Raw genomic sequence first — 12,841 nt, 5'->3', positions numbered from 1 at the left:
AGCCCCGCCCGGCTGGGCTCCGCGCCGTCCTTCCCTCCCTTCCTCGAGCTTCTGGGTCCCCTCCCCCGAGATACCGGCGCCATGTCCAGCGCCCGGACCCCCCTGCCCACGCTGAACGAGAGGGACACGGAGCAGGTAAGGAGCCCGAGGCTCCCGTGGTTCTTTGGCCGGGCCCTGCACCCTGCGGAGCCTCCTCCCTCCGCGGCTGTCCCGCAAGCCTCGGCCGCCTTGTCACCCGTCTCCGGACTCGCTCTTCCTGACTCCGAGCTGCACTTGTCCTTCTGCCAGCCCCCTTTCCCCTCAACCGCCCTCCTGCGCGCTTCCATGACACCTCAGCTTCCCCTGTTCTTCCTCTTTTTGATGGAGGGGGGGGGCTTTCTGGTCTTCTTCCACCCACGCTTAAACAGCCACCCTTTTGCTCCTCGAAATAACGCCTGGTGATTTGCCATGGACTGTTGTCCACCTTTTCCTGCCTCTTCAGCCGCGTGCCCCTGCACCCACACCGGTTCTTCCAGTCCCAGATTTTCACCCTCAGGGTCCTTCCCTCGGAGTGTGTTCTCCGCCTCTATTCCTTTTCACTTCCTCAGCTTTTTCTACCCTCCTTCTTCCCTTTCCAAACTCTGCCCTCCCTCTTGCCTGCAGCCCACCAGCTCCACCCTCATCACCTTTCCAAATCGTTCGCCTACTCTCTGCTCATCACTTTCCCTTCTTTTTGCCCTGGCTCCTGGCCCTGGCATGTGTCGCTTCGAGTTCCCCATATAGCTGTCATGCGCATAGTTTTCCCACAGGTTGCCTTTGGGGCTCCGGTTACCACTCCTTTCAGACCTTGTTCTCGTCTCCCAGGGATCTGGTTTTTTAAGACTTTGTCTTCTGATCCTGCTTTGAGTGTTCTTCCAGCCCCCTCCCTGGGCTCTTTCTCCCTAGTTGAGGGTACTGAGGGGTCGGGGGCATTCAGTGTTTCAGCCACGCAGTAGTGACATAACCTGTTGCTCTTTCCTCAGCCTGGCCATTCCTGCCTTTCTGCCTTCTTACCCTGCTACAAAACCAGCATGCTTTCTGCCGCTCTGCCCCCTCGCTTGTCGCTTCTTAGTATCTTCCTCCTTGCTTATTGTTTCCGGTTGCTAAACCTCACCCTATCATTCCTTACTGTGCTTCTAAACCAACGTTGCTTTTCATGTCCATAGGGGAGTCTCTGCCCTTTTACTTATTTCCCCAATCTCTTATGCTGTTACCCATTCCTTTCCTACTGGCTAGTCTTTTAATTCCTAGGAACTCTGCACCGTTGCCATGCTAGTTTTTTATGTTGTAGATCATCCTCCTGACCCTATATACTCCCTCTATCCTCACAATCACTGCTGTGGTTTGTCATCTCATCTATGAGCTGTGAGGCATCCACTTTCCACCCCTCTCCTTTCTTTAACCATCTCCAGGGTCCCTTGCTGTCTGCCTGCTCTGTGGAGAATACCCTGCCTGTCAGACCTTTCTTGGTGAACTTTATTAAACCAAAAATAAAACAAAAAAACTAAAACTTTGAAAAAGGAAGCTCCTCGACTTTATGGCTCAATACTTTTTTTGTCCTTTTCTTTCTTACGTCCTTTATGTTTCCTTCTTGTTCTCTTTTTTTTTTTTCTTGTAGCCTGTTAAGGTAGATCTGTTGTATCATGTTAACTTCCTTTTTTTGAAAAGTCTTATCTTCTTTCATATATTATATTTTTCTGTCTTGTTATCTGCTTCCTGTCACCTGGATAGTTAACTCGAGGAGTCTGAGTGGAGCTTTTTTCTGCAGTGGTTGACTCTTTTATTACTTATGGATTGTTTGCTTCTGGAGTGAGTTGGGAGCAAGAGGGAGGGATGGCTGATTTGTTTTCTCAGTGGGTCTGGCAGCTGGTTCTGCATGGGACAGGTGTCTTTGGAAACCAAGGAGCTTGGTCTGTGTAACATAGTTCCTTTTGCCAACTAGTTCTCTTCTATCAGGAACCACTTTCTCTAGGCCCTCCTGAGGTTTCTTGTTCCCATCCCTTTTCCTCTCACAAGCTTTATTTTAGCAGGTAGACCATCCTTTACCTGAGAACTTTTCCGGATTGTTGATTATGAGCTGGTAGGAGGAGGCCAAGTGACTGACTGGCATTCTCAGGCCTTTGGGGAGTGGCTGGAGTGCCTACTCTCTCTGAGGCTGTGGGGGCATTGTGTTCAGCAGAGTAACAGATTGCCTTTGTGGTTTCTTTGTGCTGTTTACTAAATGTAAATGCATTTTTTTTTTTTTTTTTGTTATCGGTGATGGAACTCAGGACCTTGTGCTTGCAAGGCAGACGGTGGCACCGCTGAGCTAAATCCCCAGCCCTGTAAATGCATCATTGCTGAGATCTTTTTCTTGTGATGTGTGTGCTGATTTCTTCTCTTCCTTACATACTGAGCATACTCCTGACCATGTGGATAGTCGGTGCATGTTCACTGATTTTGTGATAGCAGTAATCAGTGACCATTTTGGAATGTAAGCTGTTCTATGGTAATTTTGTCCTAGAGCAGTGGTTGCATACATTGAGACCTTGTTCTAATATATTAATTACTCATCCTGTCTCTATTCCTTATGGATTTAGATGCCCCTGAGCCACTTCATTGTTCTCTGAGATTCTCAGCCAGTCATACTGTTGACATCATGTAAAGTCTCGTCATAGAAAAAAAAAGCAGGGACTTTGGAAAACCTGGGAGGCACTTGTTCCAGGCAAGTGCCTGTATTGTTTTTTGAGGGGTTGGGTATGATATTGGAGATTGAACCCAGGCCTTGCACATGCTAAACGCTATACCAGTGAGCTACACCTTCAGCCCCTGTGTGTGTGTGTGTGTGTGTGTATATATATATATATATATGTATATAGATATATATGTATATATCTATATACATATATATATGTGTATATAGATATATGTGTGTGTGTATATATCTATCTATCTATCTATCTATAGATAGATAGATATATATATATATATTTTTTTTTTTGGTACCTGGGATCAAACTTAGGACCTTGCACCTAAAAGGCAGACAGCCCCATCACTGAGCTAAATCCCCGGCCCCAGCCCCTGTATTCTTTAAAGCAAGAAAGAAGACAAGCAGCAGCTCCTTTGGTCAGAAGGCCAGGTATGTCAGAAACATTGTCCTCCTTTAGAATAGATCATACCACCAAATAAAGAACCCTCTTCTTGGTCCTGTTGCAATTTTAGCTAAAGTAGTCATGGAACTCAGTCTTTGTAGCCTTAATGTTAGGAAATAAAAAGCAAGGGATTTATTTGGTTGGGCTATTTTCTCTTCCTAGACATACACTATCGCCTATTTAGATTTAAATTATTTAAACTAGCTTCACCAGAAAATAGATAAACAAACTCCAGTGGTTGTCTCCAATCTTTTCTTGCTCTTTCTCTTCCCCTTAAAAATGTGGTTGATAAGCTGTTCCTAGGAGCTCTTTGATCACGTCTGAAGCACACATAGAAAATGTTGAAGCATAAAAATAAATCTTATGTTGAAGAGAGATTGCCTGTTTGCTGTCATCTCTGATTCTAACAGTGAAAGTAGGAGATAAAGTCAAGGCCTGTGTTTAAGATGATTTTTGTGATACACCTTGTTCTAGATGTGCTTTTTCACAGCCATAGACTTCTTCCTTTTGCAGAAGGAGGATTGTAACCTGGGGCTGATAGTTTGGGGATTTCTTAGTCTATGAGCTACACTTTCTCTTCACTCCTCTACCAAATGACTCTGCTGTCCTAGAGGCTTGGCAGTCTTGAAAGCAATCAGCAAAATGACTTTTCCAAGCCATCAGCAGCAGTAACAGGCAAATGTGGAGAAGGGTTCAGCTTCCAGAGTTCACCTCTGCGGAGCTTTCCCTAACCCCTAGGGAGTGGACTCATGGTTTGGGACGTGACCCTTCTCTGGGCCTCAAAAACTTAGAGCAAGGGTTTCTGAGCCTTTTATTGCCCACCAGGCTTTACTTAATGGACAAGGGTTGGTCACTCATCTAGGGAGCAAGTGATGCTGTATATTGTCTCAAATGTTTTTGTAAAGAGAGCAAATCTAATTTACAGGAACTTGTGAAAAACAGCTGAGCCACTTCTTACATATATTTATTGGACCCAGTGTTGATCATGTCCAATGTGGTGTAATCAGGTCGGTCGACAGGCTGGCTAGCCAGCACCCCACCTGCTAGCTGAGCAACATCACGCTTTGGGTGCTCGCACTCGTCCTGTGCTGTGATTCTGGTGGGGTCCTTTTTTTTTTTTTTTTTTTTTTTGTGGTACCGGGGATCGAACCTGGGTCCTTGCACTTGAGAAGCACACTGAACTAAATCCCCAGGTTTTTATTTTTATTTTTTTTGTACTGGGGATCGAACCCAGAACCTTATGCTTGCAAGGCAGGCACGGTGCACTAAATCCCTGGCCCTTGGTGAGGTCTTGATGAGGCTGTTGTCTTCTGGTTAGGGATATGGGTGATTGTCTGACCACCACACTAACCCTCTGCTGAGCGCAATCCATAGGAATCCCTAGGAATTCTGTGCTATACTCTTTGGACTTAGGGAATGTAACTGCTCAGTAAGTTATAATTTCTCCAGTTTGTAGACTAGGGAAGTAGCTGAAAAGTTGGTTAAAAATCATTGAGAATCAGCTTGCTTCAATTAAAATTAGGTTTATACAGGGATAGCTGACATACTGTGACCAATGCTTGGACTGGATTTTTTTTCAGCTTGAATGTCTTAAGCAGTGTTGATGCCTCTGAAGTGGGAAAAGACAGAATTTATTTGCCTGAGAGATCTGCATGCTGAGATCTCTTAGGAATCAGACATCTCTGCCTAGACTGTTTCCCCTTTGGTCAGAACAACCTAATTCTCAGTGGGCAGTGGACCAGGACAAAACCAGGTTTCCATGAACTCTTGAGCACTTAGCCACCTGGTTGGCATTGCTTTTTCTCCCAGGAGCTTCCCTGACTTTCCTACATATGTATTATATCGGCTTGAATGAATATTTTATGCTTAGAGTGCAGCCAAGCCTTAGTCTTTGTGGCCCATTATCCTAGAGCCGGGTGGGGGCTGGGCCCCACCTTTGGCCAATCTCATGATAGTTTCTCTGCTAAATGGCCTCCTCCCACCCTCAGCAGCACTTTGAAGTCCATTAGTGGATTGGGATGAAGTAAGCTCAGCAGATGGAAAGGGCCAAGAAGGTGGTCATGTTCCTTTCCTGCGACTGCCTGATAGTTCTTCTGTAGTACCCAGGCCCAGCCCCAATTCCCTCTGCTTGGTTAAGCAGGAGGTTGGGCTGCCGATCTTCTAATTTGAGAGGGGATGTGCAAAGCATTTGATTCAGTTTTAGCCATGGTGGTACCACCAGGTATTTACCAAATCAAAAATTGAGGAGGTAAGGCAAGGGGGGATAGAGTTTAAACCTGACTCTACCTCGGAAGTACAGAAAAATGACAAATCAGATAGGTGACTTAGTTTCCTTCTTGTTATGGGGGATTCCAGTATTTGTACATTCTGCACTTGAAGCTTGGATTCTCCAGGCTTTCTCTCAGCCTTCATCAAACATGAGTGAGTCACTCAAGTATTAGCTGTGCATTTTCCCTCTTCTGTCTCAGCTGAGGGAAGAGTAAGCCTTTACAATCCTCCTGGAGGAGGAAATCATTTTTTCCCTGTACTGGAATGGGAAAAGGTAGGCTATCCCCAGGTTAACCCTGAAAGTTTGAACTCTCCCAGCAGTATCACTGCCCCATCACAGTCTTCTTGATTTAGGCCATTTAATGTTATTATCCTTCTTTCTTTCTTTGATGGTGTCTCCTTCCCTCCTTCCTCCCTCCCTGCTTGCTTGCTTCCTTCCTTTTTTTTCTTCCTTTCCTCCTCCTCTTCCCCTCCCCTCACCTGTTTCTTCTCTCTCCTGTGTTTCTTCTCTTTTCATCTGTTTCTCTTGATACATGGTCTCACTTTGTAGTTCAGAACTGCCTTGAACTCACTATGTGTAACCCAGGCGAGCCATAAACTCAAGGTGAGTCTCTTGGCCTCAGCCTCCCAGAATGCTGAAATTACAGGCCAGGCGTGTGTCCTCCAAGTTCTTCAAAAAAAGATAGGCATTGGGCTGGGGATATAGCTCAGCGGTTCGGTGGCCTGCCTTGCAAGCACAAGGACCAGAGTTCAATCCCCAGTACCAAAAAAATAAAAGAAAAAGAAAAAAGAAAGATAGGTATTAAACCCAGAGTCTTGTGCGTGCTAGCCAAATACTGTACCACTGAGATATATTGCCAGCCCTCCAGTCCCTTTTAAATTACCCAATTTAGTGAACTTGCCGTCTTCCTGTATCAGTCTCCTGAATACAGGTGTGTAATATTGTGCCCAGCTTTTTGTGGAGGTTCTTTCCACAGATGTCTGTTTTGGGATTAGTACTCATTTCTCCTAATTCCTGTTATTTCTTATATCTCTCATTAGAAAATGGCAAAATGGACAAAAAGAAATACATTTCTTTTCATGTATCAAATGGTTAATTTTAGACTTAATGCCATAAAATCACAAGAATCAGGAAAGACAGTGAGATGGACACTAATATTAGTATCTAGGGGATCCTGCACAACATTCTGAGTTGAGTATGGGAAGTAAGAGAGGAGGGATATGTTTAGTAACTGGCTCTAGGCCACCTCTTAGGCCTTTTTCTTAAAAATAAAATAAAATAAAATAAATAAGGGACTGGGCATGGTGTTGCGTTCCTGTAACCCCAGCACTTGGGAGTTTGAGGTAGAAGGATCGCCAGGAGTTCAAGGCCAGCTGGGAGTACAAAGTGAGATCATCTCAAAAACAAAACCAAGGGCCAGTGATACCGGAAAAAGCAAAACAAAACAAAACAAAAAGCCCAAAACATAAGGAGCTGACCGTGGTAGCACACATTTGTAATCCCAGCACTCTAGGAGGCTGAGGCAGAAGGACTGCAGGCTGAGCCCTAGTAACTCAGTGAGACTCTGTATCAAAATAAAAAAATAGGACTAAGGATTTAGCTCAGTGGTTCTGCTGCCTGCTTTGCAAGTGCAAGGTCCTGAGTTCGATTCCTGGTACCAAATAAATAAAGCCAGATGTGGTGGCACACACCTGCCTGGATTACATAGTGAGACTCTGTCTCAATAAATTAAATAATAAAAGGGACTGGGAAGGTAGCCCACTACAAAAGCCCCAGGTTCAATCCCCTGTACTGCAGGGGGGAAAAAAAGGCAGAGCAGACCAGGGGCTTCCTTGTAGAACCAGTCAAGCTGGTTTTGAGCAGGCCTTGGCCTATTTTCCTCTGCTGTCTGGGAAGTTGGAAATACAAAGCTCTGCCTCCTCTGGGGCTCTGCTCATTGAAGCATAAGTTTGTGGGAGGTCTGTAAACAACCTTTGAGATGAGTCTGCACTCCTCTGTGAGGGGACTTTCTTTGCACCTTAGATGACCCTGAAGACATCTCGTCTGTTTTATGCACCTTCACTGGAAAATGTAAGGCCCTTGTTTTGAGTCCCCTTGCCACTTCATAACTTGTGAAAATGTCTTCAGTGTGGCCAAGAGGAATGGGTTTACATTTGCCTCCCCATTTGTGGGTCTGAAAGGGAATAAGAGCTTCTGATTGCTATGGTCAGAGAGACTCCAGACCTTTAGGGTCAGTGCACTGGGGATGTCTCGGCTTCCTAGGGAAGAGTTACTAAGACAGACAATAGTTTCTGGTCTTTGGCGGCTCACAGGAACTTTATAGCTACAAGAAAGAGTTTGAATGCCCCCTCCCCATCGAGGTACCTGTAGGAATGATGGAGCTGGTGCTTCAGTGGGTTGTCTCTCTCAAGAGCAGAGCCTAGCCTAGCCAGGTTCTCAGTGCTGTGGATAGAGCAAGATTATTTTCCCTGTCCTCTCTAAGCAGAGAATTCTCAGCTAATTAGTGAAGCCACCTGCAGACAGCATTTCAGCTTGTGCCCTTATCTTTGGGGGCTGGCTATGCCTGTCACTACTGATAATCTACTTGACTAGTATTTTTCTGGGAGTTCTGTTTTGATTACTAGTATCCCGTATCCAAGGTGCCTCCCTACTTTTCCTCTACTTTAAACCTTTGCTTGCATGTGCCATCACTTTGCACCTCTCCACAGATGGCTGTCATTTGGCTGTGTTTGCATGGAGTATTGGAGGCACTTGTGGGTTGTTGATTTCTCTTTTTGCCCATAAACGTTGTCTCTTTTTAAAAATTATTTTTGTGTTTTTTTGTTTTGTTTTGTTTTGTTTTTGTTTTTGTTTTGCCAGAGATGGAACCTAGGGCTTTTGAGCATGCTAGGCAAGCATCCTACCACTGTACTATGCTCCAGCCCTCTGTGAGATAGAGAATGAGAGGTTTTTCAGTAGTAGAAAGTGGGTATCTTTGGCTAAGTTGGTCTTGCATATCATACTGGTTAAGTTGAGCTTTCAGCAGAATCAACAGATATCAGCAGTTCTTGACTTTCGGTAAGTATTTCCATTATGGTTCAGAGCAGGTTTTGCAGCTAGATTCCTTGCATTGGGATCCTGGCACCCCTCTAATGTGCCCTTAACATCTTTAATCTCTCTGTGCCTATTTGCTCATCTATAAAATGAGAAGAGTAATAATACCTATCTTGCAGGTATAGTTGTTTGCATGAAAGAGCTAATGAATATATAAATGTCTTATAATAGCTCAGTGCCTTCCTGGCAAGTGCAATGTCCTGAGTTCAATTGCTGGTACAAAAGAGGGAAAAAAAAAAAAAAAAAAGAATAGCCCTGGAAGAACATAATAATTGTCGTCATTGTTCCAGTTGAGCAACCTACTGAGCCACACAAGGCTGAGTCTGTGTAAGGGATGTATGTTGAAATTTCTCTGTGATTGGTTGAGTCTTGTTCTCCTTGGCCTCTTCTGACCATTTGCATTCCATAGGTGCTTTTTCTACCATTTCTGACTTTTTTTTTTGGTACTGGGGATAGAACCTGGGATCTTGGGCTTGTGAGGCAGGTGGCAACACTACTGAGCTAAATCCCCAGCCCATCCATTTCTGACTTTTTGTTTTGTTTTGTTTTTGGTACCAGGGATCAAACTTGAGTCCTTACACTTGTGAGGCAGGTGGCGGCACCACTAAGCTAAATCCCCGGCCCCATTTCTAACTTTTTAATTGTTTGTTTTAGTTTGTTTTTTATTTATTTTAAGCTAGTCTGCTATATGAAAGAAATAGAATGCCTGCCAGGCATGGTGCTCATACCTGTAATTCCAGCACTTGGGAGTCTAAGGTAGGAGAATCACTGTGGGTTCAAAGCCAGGAAGAAAAGAAAGAGAATGACTTTGGAGAGATTTGTGTATTTTTCCTGCTGTTACTGGAATTGAACCCAGGTGCTCCTGCATGCTAAGGAAGTACTCCATCACTGAATTACATCCCAGGTCTTCTTAAATTTTATTTTCAAACAGTGTCTTGCTAAGTTGACAAGGCTGGTCTAGAACTTGCCATCTTCCTGGCTCAGCCTCCTGAGTAGCTAGGATCATAGGCACGTACTACGATACGTGGTGATTTATATACCTGTTTCTTTCCCCAGGAATGTAGGTTGAACCCAGGACATCGCACATACTAGGCAAGGGCTCTACCACTGAGCTACATTTTTAGCCCTTGTCCATGTATTTTTGAGAGCACTTTTTTTTTTCTTTGAGACAGGATCTTACTATGTAGTTCAGGCTGGCTTTGAACTCACAATATGACCCAAGTGGGCCTTGAACTCCTGGTGATCCTCCTACCTCAGCCTCTTAAATGCAGGGATTACATGTGTGTACCACCACTACTGGCGGGAGCACGTCTTAAAAAATGATCGTTCTTTCTTTTTTGTAAGATCAGTATTAGGCAGTTTTGATTAAAGGAGAAAAACACCACCTGCTACCTGTCCATATTTCTGTGCTGTGGTGTACAGCCTTGTTGATGGCAGGAATACCAGTCAAAGTTGGTAGGAATACCAATCCAGAGCATAGATTTTAGACAGGAGTTAGACAGGAATCCTAGGGTTTCTTAGAGTCTTTACAGAGTACAGAGATTTCTTTCCTGACCTTATGTGCAGTATTGGCCCATTGGCCACAGGAGAAAGCTCCTCCCTCTTGTATTTCTTTTACAGACCATGCAGTGCCTGACTGTTGTAGGTTCTTTTTTCTTTAGCTGAACAGCCTTCAAGGACCAGGTTCTTATTACCTTCCCTTTGAAAGCCTGAAGGGATGCAGCCATTTCTCAGCTGCTCCTGTAATTTGTGGACTTTGAATTTTAAGCTAAGATTGTGGTCATATTGGTTCCTAATATTTTTGTCTCTTGCCATCTTTGGGGCTGAATGTCTTGTTAGAATAGCAGCTAGAAAAAATTTTTTTTCTTCTCACACTGTGGCTGTGGCCAGGAGAAGGTTAACAGCATCACTTCAGAGCTTATTGGGGAATTTTTGTTTCACTTTTTTTGTTTGTTTGTTTGTTTTTGTTTTGTTTTCCTTCTTCTGGGTATTGCATCTGGCTCTAATAAGCAGTCTGCCACTGCTCTACATCCCAAATCCTTATAAAAACTTTTTTGAGACAGGATCTCAACAAGTTGCCCAGGCAGGCCTTGACTTGGAATCTTCCTGCCTCAGCCCCCCAGTTAGCTGGGATTATAGTGTCTCACTGTGTTTTCCTCTTCTTTGGACCTATCTCTCTGCTGATTTGTTGCAAACCTACCCCCCCTTTTTTCTTATATTTGGTGACTTTGAACTCCCTTCCTTTCATTATCCTGTCTGTGTCTTAGTCCATCTCAGGTGGTTTTGTTTTCTTTTGTTCTGTTGTTTTTGGTACCGGGGATTGAACTCCAGTCCTTGCGCTTGCAAAGCAGGCACTGGAACCACTGAGCTAAATCCCCGGCCTCAGGTTTTTATCTATTTGTCCCATTCTTCTTTACCTGTTTTTGTGTATCTAGTGTTTTGGACAGGGCTTTGATAGTATGAAAGTGCCTTCATCCATCAAATCTGAGACCTGTCTACTCCTTTTTCCTATTCTGATGTCTGTAAAATTAAAGATTTGCTGCTTTAGAAAACATATTCTTTTTATGCCTCTGGAGCTATCTTCTTCAGTGAGGCCAGGCTTGCCAACCTGACAGCTTATTAGGGACAGCATTCTGCTTCCCTGGTGACAATCTAAACCTGTTCTGGACTGTTTCCTCTTAACTCTCAGGAATGTTAAGTCTAGACCCTGCCTTGGGAGAGATCTGGGAAGTTGCTTTCAATTTTGGATGGTAAATTATTAAATTTAGTTCTAAATGTGGTTTCGGGGGTCCTTTGGGGCTAAGACTCCCCCCCATTTTTGAGACCAAGTCTCATTATGTAGTTGAGACTGACCTGGAACTCACTGTGTAGCCCAGGCTGGTCTCGAACTCACAGCGATCCTCCTGCCTCAGCCTCCCAAGTGCTGGGATTACAGGCGTGCACCACCATGCCCAGTGGCTCTCTTAAGACCTTCCTGGGTGGTCCATGAAGTCAAATTCTTTTCATCATAATTTGAACGTACTATTTACTTTTTCACTCATTTTATTCTCTTGCCAGTGTACAGTGACATATTCCAAGGACTGAGTGTGATGACATCACTGGTTGTTAATGAAATGTAAATCTATATTCTGGCATTTTCTAGAATTTTTTGGGGGAAGAGGAGGGTTGGGGTAGAGTCTTCTGCTATGGAGTTCAGGCTGGCCTTGAACTCCAGGCAGTTTTCTTGCCTCAGCCTCCTGAATGCTGAGATTACAAGCATGTGCCACCTTGCCTGGCTCTGTTTTCTAGAATTTTTGAGGCAGTACTTCCAGGTGTAAACATGAAGTTTTCAAGTGTTGTTGTTGAACAGGTGATCAAATTTAGGACTTTGCACTTGCAAAGCAGGCGTGGTGCTGCTGAGCTAAATCCCTGGCCCATGAAGTTTTCAGTTATATACTCAGTTATTTTATCTTTCTTTGTGATACTGAGGATCAAAACTAGGGCCTCTGCCCTGAGCCCTGCATATCCAGGTCTTTTTTTTTTTTTTTTAATATTTTGAGATAGGGTCTTACTAAGTCACTGAATTGTCTAGGTTGGGCTTGAATTTGCTATTTTACTGCATGCGTCAGCCTCCCAGAGTGCTGGGATCACAGGCATAATGTCCACCTTATAATTTCCTTATAAACTTCATTTATTTCATTAATTTGAAATCCCAGTATTTTCCTGGCATCTTTGAGGAAACACAGCAAGAAGTACTACAATTTGTGAAACTTACTTGTAAGAACAAGTTTGGAAAACTTCTCATTTAAAAAATTTTGTTTCTCCTATGGCTGCACATCGCAGGGAAATAGCTCTCACAAGTCTGTTTCTTAGATCTGTGAGAAAGCATTACAAGAGAGCAAAAAGTATAAAAGACTTAATACTTTTTTTTTTCAACACAAGGGATCAAATTTAGGACCTTGTGCTTGTGAGGAAGGCGCGGTGCCAGTGAGTTAAATTCCCAGCCCTTAATGCTTTTCTTGTAACCTTAGATATTTGCATATCCTAGAGATCTGTACTATTTCTCAGTGTAATAGCTTAGGAATGAATATGAATTCATGCATGTTTAGAGAAGGTATCAGAGCAAACAGATCTGTCTACGCTAGGTGCTCCTCAAGGAAATTTCTGAACCTACTGTCTTAGGAGTTTTGAAGTTGTCATCAGTTTGTCCATAATTCATACGGAGATGAAAGCCCAAATAAAAGAATTATGAGCAAGCTAGGGATTTAGCTCAGTGGCACTGAGCCTGCCTTGAGAGTGCAATGTCCTGAGTTTCATCCTCAGTACCAAAAAAAAAAAAAAAAAAATAAAA

At 43.8% G+C, this 12,841-nt stretch overlaps 1 protein-coding gene across 7 annotated transcripts in view; it reads left to right on the top strand.

Moving 5' to 3' along the window:
- Mark2 (microtubule affinity regulating kinase 2) overlaps nucleotides 1-12,841 on the top strand; it is a 59,658-nt gene that overhangs the window by 688 nt on the left and 46,129 nt on the right. Inside the window, exon 1 of one of the 7 annotated variants that reach the window (XM_010636118.3) lies at nucleotides 7-135. The exons of the other annotated variants lie outside the window; for them this stretch is intronic. Coding sequence (XP_010634420.1) covers nucleotides 82-135 — 54 coding nt within the window. The 5' untranslated portion in view covers nucleotides 7-81. Of the gene's footprint in view, nucleotides 1-6; nucleotides 136-12,841 lie in introns of those variants that run through there. 7 annotated transcript variants of the gene reach the window in all.

Source organism: Fukomys damarensis, unplaced genomic scaffold, assembly GCF_012274545.1.
Source record: "Fukomys damarensis isolate Sample0158 unplaced genomic scaffold, DMR_v1.0_HiC HiC_scaffold_27, whole genome shotgun sequence".
Lineage (NCBI taxonomy): Eukaryota > Metazoa > Chordata > Mammalia > Rodentia > Bathyergidae > Fukomys > Fukomys damarensis.
Note: the sequence above shows the minus strand (reverse complement) of the source record. Positions and strands in the feature narration are given on the sequence as shown.